The sequence below is a fragment of the Chelonoidis abingdonii genome, chromosome 15 (assembly GCF_003597395.2).
Source record: "Chelonoidis abingdonii isolate Lonesome George chromosome 15, CheloAbing_2.0, whole genome shotgun sequence".
Taxonomy (NCBI): Eukaryota; Metazoa; Chordata; order Testudines; family Testudinidae; genus Chelonoidis; species Chelonoidis abingdonii.
The window spans coordinates 635,225-656,931 of NC_133783.1; the positions used below are offsets into that span (position 1 = coordinate 635,225).

At 45.6% G+C, this 21,707-nt stretch overlaps 1 protein-coding gene across 6 annotated transcripts in view; it reads right to left on the reverse strand.

The window, feature by feature from the left end:
* Nucleotides 1–6: 6 nt before the first annotated feature.
* The window catches only part of ERLIN1 (ER lipid raft associated 1), a 54,631-nt gene continuing 32,930 nt past the window's right edge, over nt 7–21,707 (reverse strand). For all 6 annotated transcript variants that reach the window (XM_032796456.2, XM_032796459.2, XM_032796460.2 and 3 more), the window contains 8 exons: nt 14,947–15,008; nt 12,337–12,462; nt 10,387–10,460; nt 7,465–7,523; nt 2,948–3,039; nt 1,596–1,685; nt 1,134–1,213; nt 7–862 (listed from right to left, as the gene is read on the reverse strand). In XM_032796456.2, the coding sequence (XP_032652347.1) occupies nt 644–862; nt 1,134–1,213; nt 1,596–1,685; nt 2,948–3,039; nt 7,465–7,523; nt 10,387–10,460; nt 12,337–12,462; nt 14,947–15,008 (802 nt within the window). In that variant the 3' untranslated portion in view covers nt 7–643. The remainder of the gene's footprint in view (nt 863–1,133; nt 1,214–1,595; nt 1,686–2,947; nt 3,040–7,464; nt 7,524–10,386; nt 10,461–12,336; nt 12,463–14,946; nt 15,009–21,707) is intronic.

Consider the following 21,707-nt stretch of genomic DNA (forward strand, 5'->3'; position numbering starts at 1 on the left):
AAAAAAAAAAACTACTTGCCACCAAAACCATCCTAGCTGGGCTTCTAAGACCTCTGGCATCTAGGGAGCTGAGCAGGTGTGCATGGGTGAGGCACGACCCAGACGAAAGTCAGTAGCATTTTACAAGAAATTAAGTTTACGTCTAGATAAGTGATAGGCCTAAGAGCAGTATGAGGGAGGTTAACGAGTCGGTCCAGCCTCAGGATCTCGGCAGCAAAACGACCAGGCTTTCTATCCCACTCACCCAGCATCCTCGAGGGCCGCTAGGCCAAATCTCCTGCCACAAGGGTATTGCAGAACACAGGCCTTCTAAAGAACTGCACCTCCTGCAGAAGGCTCCCTGGCTTCTGTCCTTTAATGTTCCAGTATAGGCAGATTTAAGTACAGGATTGTCCCTCATTCGGAAACACCAGCTCAAATAGGGAGTGAGAAAAGGGAAAGGCAGAGCCCTCAACACAGCTGTTGCTTAAAGAAATCAACCCAATTGTCACATCCGGGTAGAAAGAGGCTGCGTGTGCTGTGTCCGCCCCACTGGGGCATGACAGAGGGCAGGCAACGGCCCTGTAGCACACTAGGGAGAACGCTGGTCTGCATGATGCAGCCCCTGCTTCCAGAGCTTGCTGAAGCTTTTCCACCGCTTGTATCAGCCTGTGCTCTCCGGTTTTTTGAGGTAGCTTTCCCCAGAGAGTGCAGGATCCTCCTTTGAAAGGAGGCTGGCTTCTGGCATGGTCCTCACAGCCACATGTTTGAAGGTGCAGGAATCCCAAAACATGCTGGGGATGCTGTTACCAAAATACAACTTGCTGTTGGCAGCGATGGCCTGATACTTCTTCAGCTCCAGATATGCTGGCGTGAGTTTCAGCTATACAGAGCGAGAGAGCAGATCCCATAAGAGACAACATTCTCATGCAGACACCTCTGGATTTATCCCCACAGGTCCCCTCTCACCCCACACCCAGCAACGGGGGTTTGTGGTCAAGATTTAAATCCCTGCATCAGAAAACTGAATTGATATCAGATAAATCAAACCTTCCCATATCACTCGCCATTTGGAGCCCTCCCCTTCCTCGGTGGAGCAAAGAGACTAAGCAAGTCTAAGCTTTGGGTCACTTTGTTCCAAACACTCCTCATACCTTGTTAGAGTCAGCCATTTTCCGAGCCGTGTAATATTCTGCATCAGCTTTTGTTCTCTCTCTTGCTAGCAAAACAGCATCTAACAGCAAGACAATCAAATAGAACAGAGCATTAGAATTGCAATAGCAACATTACTACAGGCCCCCTGGGACTGTGACGTAAGGCAATCACTGGCTGAGCCTGGTCACAGCCAGGCTGAGCAACACACACGTCAGGCAATGAAGAGCTGGCGGAAAACACTCGGGGAGAATTCACCCTCACGATTAAGGGCTACAGTTGTGTGAGGTTTATTATTTGCACTGTGATAGCACCTAGGATCCCCAGGCTGAGGTTTCTCCTCCACCCATAGTTACTGGAGGTGCAGGGGTGCCTCTTGAAGATCTTGTGCTAACAGCTAGTGGGGGTGGGGGCAGGAAAGGGTAGGGGGAGAGGAGAAGTGTCACTACTCAAGCTCCAGTTACCTTCAATCTCAGAAATTCTCTTCTCTGCTTCCTTCTCCATAAGTTTCTGTCGATAATGAATCTTGGCCACCTCAGCCACCTTCTCAGCTTCTGCAATTACAAACAGCAGCTCAGACAATACCAGCTCAAGCACCTGTGACCACAGCATCCCAGCTCAGTCATGTGGACAGTAGTTTTGAATGAACTGCACTGGATGTGATTGCTGATGGTAACAGGCTCAGTACCAGGCTATCCCTACAGCTCACTTCTTCCATCCCCTCAAGGTGCTTCACAAATTAACAGTGTTGTATTTGGGTTACACGATCAGGAAACACAACAGTGATGGGTTGTAGCACCACAGTAATTCCACCACCTTTCACGCAGGTAGTGCTACCAGTAACTTATGGCCTACAAACTTCCTTGGTGTGGAGACATTCAGCCTGCAGAGCTCAGCCACTTTCACCAGGACAGCTTGTGACTCCAGTCCACAGGACTGATCTGGCTTACAAGTGTCCCCAGTGCAGTACATAGCCCCATCCCGAATGCCCTTACAATGTACTGAAAGCAAACTGTTTAGTGATGCGATGCGCACACCTTGGGTAGAAGCCAAACAACTAAGAATTTCACTTCAAAAGGAACATCTCCAAGTTCTAAGCACCTTCCAAGAGAGGGGTGTTGAGAACTCTAGTGAGCTTCTAAGTCCCTGTCCTGTACCACAATGCAGCACTTTACAAAGGGGAATCATTCATGGAAGTGGCATATACTCCCTGAACTAGAGTTGGACAGGGCCACTGGGGCTGCTCTCACTTCCTTTCCAAAAGGGGCAGGCGATACTCGTCGACCCCCAGGAGTAGGCTCTTGGGTTTACAACCCCTCTGAAGGATGGCCCCTCAGTCAGCACAGCATCCCTAACGCCACACGGGGGACTGGGGTCAGCACAACACAAACTGCACTGACATGATGAGAGACTAGAACTACCAAAGTTAAACAAATGGCTTCATAGGATAATGTGCTTCTGCACCATGTGTCCACTGGGCAATAACAGGCCCCAGTGTATCATCAAGTGGTCAGAAGCAGCACCACCACAAAAACTGGTAGCCAGTGCACCGACTGCTGCAGGGCACAATACATCCTTGCAATGAGGTGCTCAGAGGTCTGCTGTCCCCAGTGAGGAAGTCAGTGCTGATTCAGAGGGAGGAGCCTTATCTACTGAATCATCAGCTGCAGGATTTACCCTGGATGTCTTCCACCTGACTAGTGACCTAGCCGGGATGTTCTGTCCTAGTCCACTCCAGTAAATAGCTTGTGAGAAGATGAAATCTGAAGACACTAGCCCTTGGAAGTGCTTGTGTGTCAATGACTCTTCAACATACCTATGAGAGCCTTCTTCCTCTCCGTCTCCGCCTCCTTCTCCACAACCTTTTGCTTCTGTGCTACTACGAGCAGTTTGGTCTTTTCAGCCTCCCTGCACCACAAAACAGTTTGCAAGTGAGCCTTCAGGGTGTAGATTTAGAATAAACACAGCCCGCAATGTCACCATCCCAAAGGGGAGTAGTTAAGTGCAGGTGGGATAGACATGGAGTTGCAGGTACAGAACAACCAGACAGCATACAGACGAGTATGCCTAGGGGATAATAGGGTGAACTGCAGGTTTACTTTACTTGTTAAAAACTCCAATAAACTGGCTGCAGAATAGGAGCAGCTTGCTTGTGTATTTGGGATTTTGCTTTTGCTCCTTGGCTTTTTTGTGCTGCCCTTAACTGGTGCTTGCTGTGTTACCACAGGCTGCCCTTGGAGTCCAATGTGGAAGTTAATCTCTTAATATTCATCATTTAAATCAGAATCCAATTAGAGGGATTTACTCCATAAATCACAACTGGAGGCCAGCTGACTGCTTGAGCAAAGGGGAGGTTCATAGAATATGAGGGTTGGAAGGGACCTCAGGAGATCATCTAGTCCAACCCCCGCTCAAAGCAGGACTAATCCCCAGACAGATTTTTGCCCCAGATCCCTAAATGGCCCCCTCAAGGATTGAACTCCCAACCCTGGGTTTAGCAGGCCAATGCTCAAACCACTGAGCTATCCCTCCCGCCTTGCCCAGTACAAGCTTAGCAAGGTAAGGAGGAGTTACTGTTTTAAAGATGGCCCTGAATGGTCCTCTGCACATGGGAGCCTCATTACATGGAAGCACTAAATTCATGAAAGGGATGGAGTGCAGAAATACCTGCCCTCTGCACCTACAATGATCTAAGGCATCAGTCAGAAGAATCTGACACTGTATCCTGCATGAGAAAGTCTTGCTGCCCATCCTGAACCAAACAGCAAGGGTGGCTTGTAATTGACATGACTTATGGGTGGTGATTGCTAGGAAGTGTATTCTAGACCCAGGACCGGCTCCAGGCCCCAGTGCGCCAAGCGCATGCTTGGGGCGGCATGCTGTGGGGGGCGCTCTGCAGGTTGCCGGGAGGGCAGCAGGCGGCTCCGGTGGACCTCCCGCAGGTCCACCGGAGCCACGGGACCGGCGAGTGGCAGAGTGCCCACTGCGGCATGCCGCCGTGCTTGGGGCAGCGAAATGGCTAAAGCCAGCCCTGCCTAGACCACTGCAGACTTTACAGATCAAAGATCTGCACCTAGAAACAGACAGCCAGTACCTAGGACAGGGCACTGAGCTTACACAAACAACTACTCTGCTCAAATGACAAGCTACTGTATTCTGCACTAGCTAGAGCACCACACTACTTTTCCGGGATAGCTCCAAGGTAGAGCACACTGCAGTGATAGAGCCTCTGGGCCAGAAGGGTCAGTTACCCTGGAAAAGATGCTTGCAGCTGTGCCAGCATTGTCACCTAGGAAGCAAAACAACCAAGGCTCCCTAACGACCCCAAGACTAAACCATGTCCTGACAACGAGGGGACAACACCTCTTCAGTAGAGAGTACTCTCTATTCCTGGCTTTCAGATGTGAACCTGGGCAAATCAGCATCATATCCACGTGACCAAGTGGAGGCAAAGCCAGTTAGCTCCCTTCCAAGATAACCTGCTTCAACTCTCCACTCCACTATTCTGCCAAAAAGACAGCATGCTACCCTCTGTGAGGACCTATGATGTCACTGCTTTGCATTCTTGTGCTCTCTTCTAGCTGTGGTAGATGCAATTAACAACTGGCCCAAACACTGAGTATATTCCTGCTAACACGAGAGAAGGAAATGGAAGAGCTTTCATTGTTTGAAGATGCACATGAAAGGGGAGAGAAGTCCAAAATGCTAGAGATCTGCAAAGGGCACAAACAACAGATTGGTTAAGAATAAAGCAGCTGACCCAAAATAGGATTTAAAATAGGATTTAAACTCAGGAACTTCACCATGCACTGAACTTTTCCTGATCCCAATCATCTCTTGCAGGTGCGCATAAGGTGTCTACCAGCAAGCTAAGCTGCATCCACATGGCACAGACATGACTCTGGCTGTCTGACAGACCTCCATGCAACACTCTTATTGGAGTTTGGGGCAGTGACACAGAAAACCTAACAAGCTTAGAGGACCAGAGATCTGTGACCAATTAAGGAGCTTCTCTTAAGGGAAGGCCAAGCAGTCCTCTGATTCAAGGGATGGTGGTTAGAACACAGGACTCACACCAGGATCATGGGCCCAGGAGTTTTAAGAAGGGGGTACAGATGGACCCAAGGGAAAATCAGGTTCCAGGGCTGACTCCTAGAACTCCTCTAAAGGTGTTCACACTAAACATTCAGGCTAGCTGTCATCTCATGCGTTGGTTCAGAGCCCCAGACTGCCCTCACCATGAACTTGTTGCCCTCTGAGGATCCCTGTGACACAGGCTGCTGAAGTGGAAGGATGGTCTGGTGGTAAAGAAAGTGGTTCCCAAACTTTTTACTAACAACACCCGCCATCTGCCTTAGCTATTAAGGCATTTGTTCAAGTTGGGCTTGATTCCTGGTTCTGCCAGACTCCATGCATCTTGGTTCCCATCTGTAGGTTGGAGATAATAGCACTGCCCAACTTTCCTGAGGGTCTGTGAAGATAACAATGAATGTTTGCAAGGTGCTCAAAGATGGCCCTAGTGATAGGAGCACAAAGGCAGAGCACATATGTAGCACTGACAACCCCAGACTATCAGAAGTTACAAGTCAGATCTCAAAAAGTCTTGAGATTTCGTTTAAAAATATTGACCTGTTTTCACTAATAAGTTTTGGGTTTATTTGCAGTCCAGTACCTTAGCCTACAGGGCTGCATCAGGGTCACATTTTCAAGCTTTCTTCACAACCACAAATGCTAGAAACTTACTTTTTGGTAATTAAGCCAAAATTCTCATGTGATCACATGACTCGACCAGCTGGGGCTTGATAGAAAACAGCAAATATCCTAAGACTTGAGATACAATTGTGAAAGTGGGCAACACTGCCAAGTCACCCTATCCTGCCATGACATGGAGAGCGTGCTGGTCCCCAGGGGAGCACAGCCCACAGCCAGATAAAGCCTCCACCTGGCCTTGTTACACAGATGGGAACATGGTTCGTGTAATGACCGGCACATTTGTATGTGTGTTGGGTGCAAGAACTGTCGTCCAACATTCTCCTACCCATGCCTGGGATTAAGCACCTCGCTTATTCTATTGCCCCTGCTGTCTTTACATTCTGCTTGGCCTTGTGTATCTTTGCTCTCCTTATTTCAGCCACCTAACCCCTTTCTGGAGGCAATTTCCTGGGTTCATCTATTTCCCACCATCCCAGCACCAGTGCCCACCAGCAGCAAAGACTGCCCTTGTGCAGCAGCTGCAGACAGACACCACTCACTTCCAAGCAGGGGCAGCAGCCTGAGTGTTAACTATGACGGGCAGTTTAACTTCATGCTATAGACTAGCTAACGTGAACCCTGAATGGCTGCCATACCTCAGCTCTGCACCTAACAGTGCCTCTAGGAAAAGGACAGCATGCAGGGGAAACTGCACAGTGTGATCCTCCCTCAGTGTCCCGAGGGAATTTCTAGAAAGCAGGCTCCTGCATGGACAATATCAGATGGGTAACACTTGAGCCTGCTAAACCCTCCCAGACAAGTTCCAGGGAGCTTTGTGATGGCTGAAGTTGCAATCTGCACAGAAACAAGTAGAGACCAGTTCTGCATCACCATACACCTACCGATACCTTCATGGTAATCAGGCTGTGCTAGGTTTACAGCTGCTTTACTCTTCCACACACAAAGGGGCGGGGCGGGCGGGGGGAGGCAAATGGGCCATTGCCAGGCCTCCCTCCTCTAGTCCTGTAGCAGCTGTTTGGAAGATGATGCACCAACCAGGATGGCAAAAATGCCAGTTCAAATTTCATCTCCATATGAAATTGGGGAGGGGGAATCTCTCTCCTCAGAGGAACAGGAGAGAAGAACCCCACTTTGCTGCACCTGAGTCCTTGGCAATCTCTATTTACATCTGAGCCAGTGGCCTCATAAAGCCAATTCGGCCTTTGTTCCCATCAGGGAGGGGACACTCACAAGGCATGCTTAGCAGATAGTGTTCAGCACACTGCTGCAGTGAGATAGTGACCTTACAGAAGCGCCCAGTCTAATTCAACACATATGAAACCACTAGAGCTTTGTTGAGATCAGTTCTGTTAGCCATGGTTAGGGAAGGAGATCCTTCCTCGAGTGTCTTTGCCTGCTGCCAGCAGGAGTTAAGTTCCAGCAACAGAAGAGAAAGAGCCTCCTCCTCTAGTCAATTCCATGGAATTTCTCCACAAACACACAGAGAGAAATAAGAAGCTTGGACCCCTCCATGCGGTCCTGGGCACCAATTGCCCACCACTCCCCCTGAGAGCACATACCCTAGCTGGTGTAAGCAGCATGAACCTGCTAAACAATGGGATCTGCTGTGCAACTACTCACATTAGTTCAAAGTTTCTTCGAATGGCTTCCGGGATTTTGGGCTTTGTAACACGCACAGCCTGAAAAAGAAGCCAAAGGCATTTAAAAACAAACAGACTCTCTACAATTAGAACTGCAGAGCTGGGAAACCACCTGCAAGAAATGCAACTTATTCTGCTAAAATAACCTGATCCAGACAGTGCCATCTAGTAGAGAAAGCTCTAAATCTCATGCCAGCAGCACTCAGATGGACTTCACTGTGTGAGGTTCAGAAAGTGACTTACGGGTTGGTGGTTCCATTCAGCTTCTCTGTTCCTGTCCTACAACAAGTCATCACTGAGAATAGCGTATCTCCACCTATGTGGTCACTCTGAAAAGGTCACCGCCTTTGCATCTCTCCACTGTCTCCCTGTTTCTCTGCCTCTTTTTGAGCTGCCCTCATACACACTGGTGTATGGTCTGCCAAGCCATCCTGCTCTCCTCATTGTATTCCCTCTTCAGAACTCCCCTCCCCAACAAAGCCAACTGGAAGGGAGTCAGCAACATTCACACATGTAACTCTTAGCCTTCAGAAAAACCCAAAAGAGCAGGACAGTGTGATTGTACACAGGCAGCTCTCCAAGAACAGTTACTAGAAGGTAACGTTTCACTCCTTTAAGGGCCTTTGTGCATTCCTCTTGTGGGAGATTAGCAAGCAGAGCTCCACCAGATCCTTAGCTAAATATGGACAACAGCACAGCTCTCCCAGATTCAACACTGGAGCATGGTGGAAATCTGAGACTAGCATCTGATGAAAACGTGTACCGAAATCCAAGCTGCTGCTGTGCAAGTCTCCAGCAGGGGAACTTGCCTAAGGCAGATTGCTGCTGCTGTGGTGGCTCTCATGGACTGGGTCTTTAAACCATGGGGTACTGGTTCCCTAGCTAAGACATATGAATGTTCTAGTCATCTCCTAACCCAGTGCAGTCTGTTCAACAATGGTTCCTCCATGGCATCTCTCCTTATATGCTACAAATAACCTACTGCATTTTCTAAAGGATTTGGTCTTTTCCAGGTAACAGAACACCCTCTTTACATCTGTATGGATACAGAGTTGCCCTGGGATAGGAATGAGGCCTGGGGAAGAACATGGGGAGGGAAATGCATTGAGATAAGAGAGACCATCCTAGGCATGAAGCTAGGATGGGGCCTCATGGTGAACCACAGTGTAAGGGGAAGTGACCATGAAAACAGAGAGCTCACTTCCCTGCCTAGCACATGTAATTTCAGCCTAGAAAATTACAAGCCATTGTACATAAAGGGCTCTATTAAAAATCCTGATGTAACCTTAGCCAAGTAAGCACATGGCTTCAATGACACAAGATACAGAATAATGGGCAAGTTGCACAGTATGGAACATTATACCAGAGACTTTAAAATGCAATGCTACTCTGAGAAAGGACTGAAAATGCCAGGCAGGACTCGAGATGAAGTGTGCTTAGCTTACAAGTTAAACAACGTGGCTTCTAACTCCAGGTCCTGCAAACTCAATTTGGGTTCAGTCAAGCTGGCTGCCTTCCAATTCCTAACAAGTAACAAAGATCTTGCAGGCTGAGAGCTATCCTCAGTTGTCTTCAATAGGACAGCACATGTCTGAGAACAGAATTGAGTTCTGCAATTTAAATTCAGTTAATGGTGACCTGCAAAGAACTTTTAAAACTGTGCTTGTGCCCTTTTTGATGGATACAGAGGGTCTGAAAGCGTTGGTTTTTAAAACTTAAACAGGATTTTTCCTGCTTGTTTTTTACCTTTACAATATCAGGCCTGTTAAATCTGGATAGCTGAAGTGGTTAGGAAAGGCAAAGCCTCAGGGCTCTTCCAAAGTTGATTGTGGCAGGATGCTTACCACAATCTGTCACTGTTTACAGGGACTGTGCAATCGCAAAGACAAGCTGTGAGGTGGAAGGATGTTTTTTGTGAGCTCTTCACACCCAATGGAAGGGCTAAGGCCATAGATTTTTTTTAACATAGGCCCCCTCCACTCAAAATATTAATTGGGCAAGTTACATTGGGTAACAAAACCAAGCAAAGTAGAATGAGTCTGACCCTTCCCACCGGCTCAACTTTCACTTGTTTTATTCTTGTGATGGGATACCAGAATAGGGGCCTCTCAAGTGACTGCTCACAAGTTCTTCAGCCATCACAGAGTCTCCCAGTCTAGATGGAACCTGATTTCTAATGTAAAATGCAAGCAGAAAAAAAAAGTCTTTTGGAAACAGCCTCCCTCTGTACACATGACAAAGACACACAAGAGGAACAAGCCCAATTTTTTCCTGTTCAAGTTACCTTAAACAAGTGTGCGGATGATGAGTAGGCTGGGACAGACTCCCGCTCACACACTCAGAGCTGGGTTGGCTCTGCAGGGATGACAGAAGTAGTAAGAACTTATTTTTGTCACTAATATGTTTGCAGATGTAACACTAATACATGCAGATCTGTGCAGAAAGAAGGGACCACTTCTCTCTCTTTCAAATAGTTTCTCTTTTCTGAGCATAATGACAAGTTTTCCATGGAAAAAACGGGCAACATCTAATCCTAAATGGGTTTTGGGAAAAGCCGAGGTGGCCAGAATGGCCCAAGCTTTGCAAATCTGCTGAGAAAGAATGCTTCTGTGAAAAGCATGCTGGGGAAGCTGACTGTGGAATTACAACACTTCTCTGCTAGATGTGGCTGGACACTTCAATGTAATCCACGTAATCACACTGAAGGGTGTACAGAAGTGGTAGCAGTTGGCATGGGGAACAAGATGATGGTCCTCACAGAGAGCAGACAAACTGGCATGTGCCCAGCACTTAACTGAAAGCCATATGAAACGTGGAGGCAGGAAATCATTTCCGTCCATTCTCAACTGTACGCTTTATGGGAGTGAAATATAGAAGAGTTTCCCTTTAGGAAGGAGCCTACCTGGATGGTGAGACCGGGTGCCATGACATTCAGCTCTTTTTGCAGGGCCAGCTTCAGGTTCTCATCAATCTGATCTGTGTTCAAGGGACAAGAGAGATTCAGCAACACTGCAGCCTGCTCTGTAAAATTTAACATTCTCTCTGGCTAACGTGCATGTAGTGATTAGTGTCAATACATCACTCAGCAGGGAGGTCCATCCAGACAGTACAAAATAAAGATAAAGAACTTTGAAAACCCCTGCAATATGCTGCCCGCCTCCTGATTCTACAGTGCCATGTGCACACTTGGGGTCATGGGCATACTATTGCCAGCTCAGTGCCTGGACTGCTGCACCACATAGAGGCCAGCCACTGTGGCAGTGGGAGCTCTACATGTATGCTTTTTGGAGATAACTTCTATGTTTAGTTTAATGCTGAATGTCCCTCTCACCTGCTGTTCTCTGGGACATTGAGCCCTGAGTTTTAAAAGGCACAGTGAGAAATGCCTGCATCCGTCGGCAGCTCACTGGAAACCCTGTTCCCCCTCACCTCTCCAGGAGGAGACCTCCACATAGTGATCTACAGGCTGGTTGCTTCCAGGCTGGCTCCTCAACTAGCAAATTCACTGCAGCCAGTGCTGATGGTAGACACAACACATCGACTCTTCTGTGCAGACTGCCCCAACTCAGGAAATACCACATGGAACTTATGGCACAAGCCTGCCCTCCAACATCCCTTGCCACACTGACGCCAATGCCAGCATGATGCTCTGGCCTTAAATCTGCAACGCCCTGGAGAGATCAGGACCCACTTACAGCACAATCTACTTCTCCATCCACCACCCCTCCAATACAGCTGTGCTCTTTGGGGAAAGTGCAACTAATGAGGCCTAGGATGAAGCACTGGAGATGAAATAAAGTCTTTGTCAAAGATGCCAAGCTGTGGATCAAGCTACTGGCGAAGTAAGATTGAACCAAAGCCTGGCCATCTTTGGAGAACTCTACAACACTCCATCTCCTCCCTTGTTACAGCTTTACTGCCCAAGCTGACAACCAGGGCCCATGCACATCAGCACAGATGCAAAGGGAAGCCTTTGTGGATGAACGATGCACATCCCCATCTGCCAGCAGGCTTGGAAATCAATCATTCCCCAGGGCACTCCTCCTTTGGAATTAGCCAATTTCCAAAGGCTTAAAGATAATCTACAAATAGCATTAAGAAGCTTCTCTACACCATGGATATTTATTGAGTCCACCCAGCCTTACTGTATCTGTGCTGCACACAGTGATTTACATTCACAGAGTCAAGCCCTGATCCAGCCTGTTTTCCCAGGCCAGGAACCCCCTTTGCCCTGCCCTTCCAAAAGCACCCATCCCCCAGATGCTGCTTCGCACGCTTTGTCCTGATTGGGGTACTAGTAGAGACATGCCTCTAGAACTCAGGTGTCAAGCCAGGACATGACACACCAACACCTGCAACTTGTGAAGAGACTAGGGAGGGGCAAAGGATCTCATTTTGGGGTCAGGAGCAGAGGGGAGGCAAAGGGACTGAAAGCAACTCCCTTCCATTTCTTTCACACAGAAATCAACGGAGGATCTCAAGGTGGTGGTGAAGACTCATTTAGCAATGGTGCAAGGGTCTGAGTAATGTGTGACATTCCAAACATCTGTTACCAGGAGCCTCCTGTTGCTGCAGTGGTGACAGGTATGGGTATGACCACTTACACAGGCTTTGTATATACCCAAAGTTCAGAGCTGGGCTAACAGCTACTGTTACCCACATAAACCCACAATATGACAACACATGAACAATGAAATCTGCATTGATAAGGATTTAGAATAACTGTAGTGAACTGTGCAATCTCTGATGGACACTTGTGAATGGAGACCCTTGACAATCGTGGGCAGAGGCATAGCTGCCTATTTAATTAAACTTCCATTTGTTGTATACTCCCTGGTCCCCACGTACTTACCAAATAGCTCAATGTACACTTCCTGGAGGGTATGGGCACTGCAGAACTGATTCAGCTCATGGTGAATTTTATTGAAGATCAAGGTCTTATCATAGTCTGCAGTGTAGTTCTTCACAACGTCGTACACTAAGGAAAGAGAGAGTTACCACAGGGCAACACTAACAAGGCAGGAGAACAATGCTTTTCAGTCTACATGGCCATTCTAACAGCCCTAGCACTCTCACAAGGTAAGATACCCTCAATTCTAGATTGTCAAAACCAAACCTAGAAGAGTAGGATAATTATGCACAGATAAGAATATTGCACAGCCCTGCTTTATGGTCTGCAAACAAATAAATCAGGGAAGTCTGCCATGAGCCATAAAGAGGAACAGGCAGTGCTGAATACAGAATACAGGCCTAATAGATGCTGTGACTCCCCGACACCAGAGCGGGTGTTCCTCTCTCAATGCTGCAGTAACACTAGTTCCCAGCATTACGTTTCCCTGCTTCGAAGGAAAAAAACTAGACGTTTTTCCTCTTATGGAACTCATGTTCCACAGGCTGCAGCAGCAGGGATTTCACTTTCATGTTCGACAACTAGTGACTCTGTGGAGCAACAGAAGCCTTAGGCCAAGCCTGCTGCCTTCACAAGCGCCTCCACCTTGCTCAAAAACTTGTAAGCTTTGCCAGCTTTTGAGTAGCTGAGCTTGTTGCATGTGTTGGTTCTGCAGTTTCTGCCCCCCAAACTAAGTTCTTCTGAATGTAGGCTCTTTGCAAACCAAGCTTGCCATTTCAAAGTCAAAATGATTTCAAGATCAAGAGGCAATCACTCTCTTTACAGTTTGTTTGCACCTGCTCATTCACCTTCGGACAAACCATGCCTGGAAAATTCCAGTCTGGGGTGAGTGTGGAAACATGGTGTTAGAATCAGATTCTCTGGTGAGAGGAACCATAACAACATCAGGATAAGGAGAATGGAAGTGGTATTGCCAACCTATGCTATAGCTGCTGTAGGACGGCTACTCTGATGTAGTATAAAGATATTCATATTCTGCTTTTGCACTCATTCTAATTGTCTGGAGCAACTTGATGTGAGCAATACTCATTTTTGTCCTGCTATCTGGAAAATCAGGTAGGCAATTCCTGCAACGCTCAGGTTTAATGCGCTCCCCTGAGGGATGAAGGCTGCAAACACAGCTGTGAGCCTGAGAGCGAGGACCATGCCAAGAGTAACTGGTTTATAAACAGGAGATAAACAGGATGCTGCTCCCAAGAAAGGAAAGCCCCCTCAGCTCTGCACATCCCTATTTAACAACAAATGCAGTAACTTCACTAGCTCTGAACTCTCTCAAAAGTGGGCACCATTTTGTCTGTTCACGTATAAAGTCGTTTACAGTAATGTTAAGAGACAACATAGCAAATAAATGCAAGCAATGAGGTTAGAGCACCACTGTGTTTACATGACTGCCCATCTTCTGCATGACCGCCACATTTCAAGGCAAGACCTGCACAAAGCTACACTCCATGAAGCCTTCTGCACTTCTCCAGCACCCTCCAGCACCTTATAAACATTAACCAAGGGATCTCCCAGCCATCCTGCAAGATAGTGCAGACTCATCCTACCCTTGCTATAGGTGGCCTACAGAAGCCAAAGAGAGGCAGGGACTTGGCACAAAGTCACACAGGAAGCCTGTGTTAGCACCAGAAGAGAATCCAGTTCTCTTGGCTCCAAATCCAGGGCCTTAAGCACAAAGCCATCCTTCTGCACTGTTTCCTGGCCTTTGCTGGATGCCAGGCTACTTGAAGAAAAGGCTTTAAAAAGCTCAAGAACTTGGAGATGCTCATTGTAGGGTCACTCTTCTAAGTGCTCTAGAATGGGACAAGTGTAGTAGGTGGGTACTGTGTTCGAGTTACCAGGGTATTACGGCAATGACGCCTCAATCACATGTCTCAGGTAGAGCCAAACACTTTCTTGGTCCCCTCCTGCGTGACACATGAGAGAAGCAGAACCAGCAGGATGAGACAGCTGAACACCCTGTCGACAGCTTGGCATCAGTGCTTTTTCTCTTCTGGGCTCAATTATCTTTAACCAGGGCACCTGCCAAGGTGTCTAGGGCATTCACAAGGAGGACTATCTAGGAGTTGAGCTGGATTTGGACTCTATAGGCTACATTTACAAGTGGTTGACACCCACAGTTGGAGCCAGTTTTCCAAAAAAGCCCAGCTCCCACTTAGGCAGACAAATAAGTTGCCAGATTTTCAAAGGGCTCAGTACATGAGGAGTGCATTCAGTGCTGAAATGTTCTGAAAACAAGGCTTTCCCTGTCTGAGCATGGGCTGGGAGCAGGTGCAAATCTTCAGCACAGATTAGTGAATCTCAGGTAGAACTAGATAAAACATCCTGGTCAAAATGCAAAATCCATACCAACAGAAGGGAGGCTATGTGTATCCCATCCTCTCACCCAGGAGTGTTCAATACAACCTATTTACAAGTGCTTTGGCCTGTCCAGTTTTAGATGCTCCATGCAATGGGACTTCCACCTCTTCCCTAGGGAGACTATTCCATTGCCCCAACAGACATACATGGTCAGGGACAATATTGCTAGATGAAACGGGAAAGAGTAAATACCTGCATATGGTGCTAACATATTCACAACTTCTATTCGGTCAATGTAGATCATAACTCCACCACTATAAGGAAAAAAAAAAAAAAAAAAAAGAAAAGCTTTGTGAGCTACATGAACAGATATTCACAGCAGCCCCAATTCAGAGTCCAACAATCCTTCTTAGTGGAGTTTGCTGGAGATCTGTAGAGTTGACTTTTTACCCAGGACTTTCTGCTTCTCCAGGCTGTCTTGGAAGACTGCGGATGGCAATTAATCCCAGCTTAATATCTGGCATTTCACTCCTGCGTGAATCAATAAAGTGAGCTCCAGGATGACGCCGGTGCACTTCCATTTTTCTTTCTGATGCCTCACTATGTTTAGCCAGAGATGTGAAAGAGAAAAGGAAAATGCCCTTGGAATGACCATGCAACTGTTAGCACTAGGAAAAAAAAGATACAGATGGGAGACAGACTAGGACAGAACACCTGCTGAAAGAAATAGAGAATTCTGTATGCACAAGTTGCACAGATTTAGTGACTCCAAACAGGCTCATACATTAAACCACTTGCAACAAGCAGCAAGGCTGAACTGAGCTCAATAGATGCCATGTCCACTGCAAAAAGATTACCGTCACAGCTTGTCACACCATGCCAGACAAGACACTGCTGACTATGTTAGGGTGGTGTTATGGCTCCAGCCAAGTAATGTGAACTCTATTCCCAACTCTGCTATGGTTCATGGCATGACCTTGAGTAAGTTGTGTTCCCTCTGTAATACTCTCCTACCTCACAAGGGGCTGAGAGTCTTAATTCATTATCATTTGAGCAGCACCCTGAGGCCTGGTCTACACTGGAGGGAGGGGGTGGGGTGGGAGGGAATCGATATAAGATACGCAACTTCAGCTACAAGAATAGAGGAGCTCAAGTCGACATATCTTAGATCGATTTAGAATCACTTACTTTGCATCCTCGCGGCGGGGGGTTGATGGCCGCCACTCCCTCGTCGACTCCGCTTCCGCCTCTCGCCCTGGTGGAGTTCCGGAGTCAACGGGGAGTGCATTTGGGGATCAATGTATCACATCTAGACAAGACATGATACATCGATCCCCAATAGATTAATCACTACCCGCCAATCCAGTGAGTAGTGTAGACATACCCTGAGACTCCTTAAGGGAAAGCACCAGAAGTACAATCAAGTACAGCCTACAGGCTTTCCCAAAAGCTGTTAAGTAGCTAACCTGTTCTGCCATGCGCCCGTTTCCTAGCTGGTCAAGTCCTCACCTCAAGCCCTTCACTTTTTAATACGATTCGTAACAGAAAAAACCCACCAACTAAAGCTGTATTTATCACACAGAGAACCAGTACCATTCACTACAGAAAAGGGAAAGTTCTAAATTCTGTTTTCCAATCCACATTTCCAGAAGCTCATAACTTTCTCAAACACATATTCCTTTGGGGCTAGGATCTCCCACGCTTTCTCTCAGTTCAAAGGTAATATTTGGAGGGAAAGCTTTAGCAAAATGAGCTAAGCCCTTATTGACTCACACAAATATAAACACTGATCTTGTATATTCCAAGCTGAATTTTTGTGCTCGGATAACTCAAGCATGGCTCTTATTGCAAACTTCAGACTTGGCTTGCTTTGCAGATCTCACGGAGACTTAAAAGATAAACCAAGTCTGACGGAAGTCAGTTCATTAGTTTGAGTTATACATTGTTACATTTGGCAATTCCACATGTACTAATTTTTCTGTTCTTTTTAAGGATTTCCCATTTAAGGGCTCCACAATGACAGGGGCTTACAAGCACTGCAAATGAGAATTTTTCATAGCAAGGCACTAACAAGCATCATTGATGGGGGGAGGGGACTGAGTTAGGTCCGTCAAGGGTGGGTTCCTGTAGGAAAGAGAACTTCTGAGTCAGAATGTGATTAAGCACAGCCCCAACAATGAAGAACTCCTGTTTATGATATCATGGGCTCTGCTGGCTGAACTTGTGAACTCCTTGATCAATATGATCTGGATTATTTTTCTTTAAAAAAAGAAAAAAAAAAATCAGGAAATCCTCTCAGTTAATACAATATGAAGCACTCCAGAGTCAGGAAATGCAAAAAGTGTAAATCTCTCCTAAATCAAACTAGGCCACATTGCACATACGTAGGCCAGAGATTTGAGGCTTCATTATATTCAGAGATTTTCAGTTTTACACAAACATGTCTGAGATAAGATTGCTCAATACCTTACATTACAAACCTGTTTTTAGTTGCTTATAATTTTGACAAACTTTAAGAATACAGGAATTGCCAGACAGGATCACACTTGTGGCCCATCTAGCCCAGTACCCTGGATATGACAGTGGCCAGCGTTAGCTGCTTCAGAGGAAGGTGCAAGAACCCCAGAGTAGACAGAGGAGGCATAATCTTCCCTCAGTGAAGATCTCCTCATCCCTGATCATTGGAGAGTGGCTTAAATGCTAATGACTGAGGCTTTATCTCCATTGCAATGCCTTTTTTATAAGAATTAGTTATAGCAGCTTCAGATATTCATGTATGTTCAATCCCTTTTTGAATCTTAACGTCTTATCCTCAACAGTATCCCATGGCAGCAAGTTCCACTGTCTAATTATGCACTGTGTGGAAAAATATTTTCTTTTTTCCATGTTTCAATGTCCCTTTGGTCTTGTGTTAGGAGGCAGGGAGAACAAAAGTTCCCAGTATACTTTCTCTAGACCATTCATTACTTTATGTACTTTTATCAGATCCTCTCTTATTCATCTGCTTTCCAAGGTAACAATCCCAATCTTTTCAAAAACGAGAGATTTTCCAGGACTTAGGCATTCGCGCTGGACTTCTCTGAGCTCCACTATTACTATCATCTTTGTTTAAGATGAAGTGACCAGTGCTGCACACAATATCCAGATTGATTTATATAATGGCATTATAACATTCTCCGCATTATTCTCCATCCCATTCCTTCTAAATCCTAACATGCACAAGCACCTGCCATTGTTAGCAGCTCAGTCATTTCATACTCAAGCTTCTTCAGAACTTTTGGATGTACCATCTGGGCTTGGTATCTTACTGCTCTTTAAAATAAAGAACTTGCCCTAGCACCTCTTCTGACACTTCAATCTCTGACAGTACGTACTTCAACCTTTATCCAGCATTAACGAGCTTGACTAAAATTTTTCAACTTGCTGTATGCCCTAAACTGAATTTATATTAAAACTTCAACAAAAATCAGCCATTTTTAAGGTTAATGAAAAAAATGGGCAGTTTTGTCAATTATTAAAAAATATTAAACTTTTTAAACAACTCTAGCTCCTCCCTGGCTTGAAATTTGGCAGGTGGGTCATCCTGGGAGATGCTTTACCCCACAGACACTGATAAATATTTGGCCTCTGAAAATCACCCACTGCAACACACGTAGCAGACCTTGTTCTTCTCTTGCTCCTTAATTTTTTAAGTATTCTAATTGCATTGCTCATGCTCCTTAGTGTTGGTGAGCTGCCAACCAGCCACCTCAAAATGTGTTGTAGCCTAGGGAAATGCCTGCCCATCTACCACATGAAAGTATCTTTTAGCTTAGGAGGGTGCGCACTGCCCTTGGAGCCAAGAGAGCACAAGTTCAAGCCTAACTATCTTGACAAACTTTCAGCCTTGCTCTCTGCTTCAGATTGAATTTATTTTAAAAAATTTTCAAACAGCAGCAGCCATTTTTAAGAGCAAGGTTAGTGAAAAAAAATGGGCAGTTTTGTCAACTATTAAAAAGTTTAGCTTTAAGAAAACAAAAACAAAAACAAAACAAAAAACTAGCACTTTCACTGTCTGGTCCTATGCACTTCACAACCCTCAATACTGAACAAGGCTTCATACCTCCTACCCTGTGAGGCAAGCTAATATTCCCCCATTTTACAGATGAGGTTACAGATACTGCACAAGGTTACACTTCAAGCAGAAATAAGAATAGAATCAAGGTCTCCAGTATGGCAGATTTAAATCTCAGTCACAATGAAGCTCAGAATCAATCTGCCAGATTTGTACTTGGCTATGTAGTCTATAACCACTGGACTACCAAAGCCAAAACCAGAACCCATAAATGCTGATTTTCAACATTTTTCTGTCTAGCAAACACACGTCCTCTTCCTGGGAGTGACTAGTCTGCAGAGGATAATAGCTTACTAAAACTACCAGTTATTGTTTTAGCTCAAGGGAAAGAGGTCTTAGCTGTGACCTGAAGTTTCTGCATTCAGACCCCACAGACGACACTGCTGTGGTCAATCTGATTCCACATAATGGAATGCGCACCCCCACACTCCCATGTGCTCCTTATAAAAATCCTAGTTCCTTTCACACAAAGAACTATGAAAAAAGAATGAAAGTGAAGCACTTATAAGTTAGGAAACGCCGAAATTAAGGTTGCTTGTGCAGCCTTAATTCATCTCCCTTGTGCGTATGCATTGTCACGGTGTCTTCAGTTTACATGATTCCATACTGTTTTTTCCATAGAAATCCTGCTTTGGTGCTCAGGATGGAACATGCTCTGTGCATGAACCAGGGCTGGGCAGCGAATGAAGTTGTCATCTGCAGGAACCCTGCCTCAGTTATGCCAGAAGCTAGAAGATGTGCAGTGTTTTAAATTAAATTCTCATGTTAAGTTGGAGAAGTCAAGCTCTCAAGAGTCAGGAAATTCCAATAATTAAAAAGGGACACTGTCAACTTGATTATTTTTTTAAAACTTGACTAATTGCAAAAAACAGTTTTCCTGCAGGATCTCCCTTCAGTTCATATGACCAAATTATTGGAAAATTTCTATTTTAAGAAACACTGTAAAGGTGTACTGCTCTGCTGCTGATGTTTAGAAAAGTCTTCTGGGTGGTCCCCAAACATGCCTGGGCTCTCTCCTTTCCTCTGTCTGTACACCTACCAGCTGCCTCTTCTGTTTCAGCTTTGCTGCTGCTATCAGTTCACACTTTCTCGCAGGCCTTGAGACTGAGCATGCACATGCTCTCCCTGCAGAAGAGTGATCTCACTATGCTAATGGTGAGACAGGAAATGCAATGGGCTAACAGCCCAGTGACACTGACCCGGCACAAGAGCTGTCACATGCACAGTACATACATTGAAAATACAGGGAAAAGGCTTGTTTAGCTTGCATCTACCAGTTACAGGCATCATAGAGTTTACTTTTAACTATACTAGAGTCAAGGTACCACCTCTGCTGATGAAAATGAGATTTTCAAGCTTGTGTCCTTAAGCAGTTTCCCCTGCAACTGCAATTACATTGCACATAAGTAGTGTTAGGCCTGAATAAAGATATAGCAGACAAAACCAGGTATGCCAACCTGACCAAAGTCAGGCTAACAAAGGTTTGTGGGTAATCCCTGAGCGGAAAAGAACTAAGAAGCAGCATGTCTCACGAAGCGCTGGGAAAAAGTAAGATAAGAGAGAAGCTGCATTCCTGGCACAGTACCAGATGTGCTGTGTTAAAAGCAGCCCCTTTGAAGAATTGATAAGAACTCTAGCTTCCCAGCCTCCTGGTTTACACTCCCTGGTTTTGTTCTTTGTTTGTTTTTAACTACCCTACATTTCTAACTTTAGGCATGCAAGTATACTAAAGGTGTCTAATTTCTAGATGTGAAATAAAGGGGGTAGGTTGCTCAAGTGAATAATTTATGACGCGACGGAACTGTCTATATAGGCTTATACTAAGACGTAAAGAGCAGGCTGGTTCTCTCGGGAGACAAGCTGCTCTCTATTGATGCGTGCACTTGTCAATAAAGAGCTTTTGATCAGACCTTGCTGGTGTTGCCTGTCTCTCTTGCGGTCAGACAACGAACTTTGCCGTCTGGGTTAGAGTCCCTGACAGTAGTATTTGATGTTCCTTTGGTCATTACTAACATTGCTAAATCCTGACATTTCTGTTAATCATTTGTACTACTCTCTCCAGCTATAGTCCTCAGAGCCTTTCCTAGTGGTTACTCCATATCTTAGATAACATGATGGGCTGTTCAGGCATATCTGGGAAGCGTTTAGTTTGTCTGTAGGGCCCAACACTGTATATCTAAGCTTTCCCCCAGTTGACTGAATCTCCATGGTCAGGCTTCCTGTGAACCTCATGAGGATTTCTGCTTGTCCCCACTCCCTGAATAAGGTGACTTTGCTTGGAATATAACACAAGTATATCATGTTTATTACATAAGAATTTTGCAATGAGCCAAGAGCAGTCACACTCTGGAAGAGGCTAATCTCCTTTGGAAGTCTAGTCCACAGCTTGACTGAGAATGCTTTATCTCCTCCTCTGACACTTCACATTGAGCTTTGTTAACTACCATGTATGAGAGCAACACAACTGGAATGATGGGTCAAAACAAAGTTTTGAAATGACAACAGAAGAATGGAATACATAGAACCATGCACTAGGAGGTTAGGGAATTATAGAAATGTAGGGCTAGAAATGACCTTGAGAGGTCATCAAGTCCAGCCCGCTGTGCTGAGGCAGGAACCAACCAAACTTAGACCATCCCTGAGAGATGTCTGTCCAACCTGTTCAGAAAAACTTCTAATGATAGTGTAGGATAAATATGAAATTAAAAAATTAAGGTTAAGTTTAGTTAAGGAAATATGTGTGTTGTAAAGAAAGACTGTCACTAGGAAGTAGAATTCATTATTTTCAATGAGTTATAAGGCCAGAAGGAATGAAGTTGGGAGGATGTTTGGTTCGAAGAATAACTAATGAGATAAGGGGAAGTTTCTAAAAAGAAGGGCTCTGATAGATGTGAAAAAA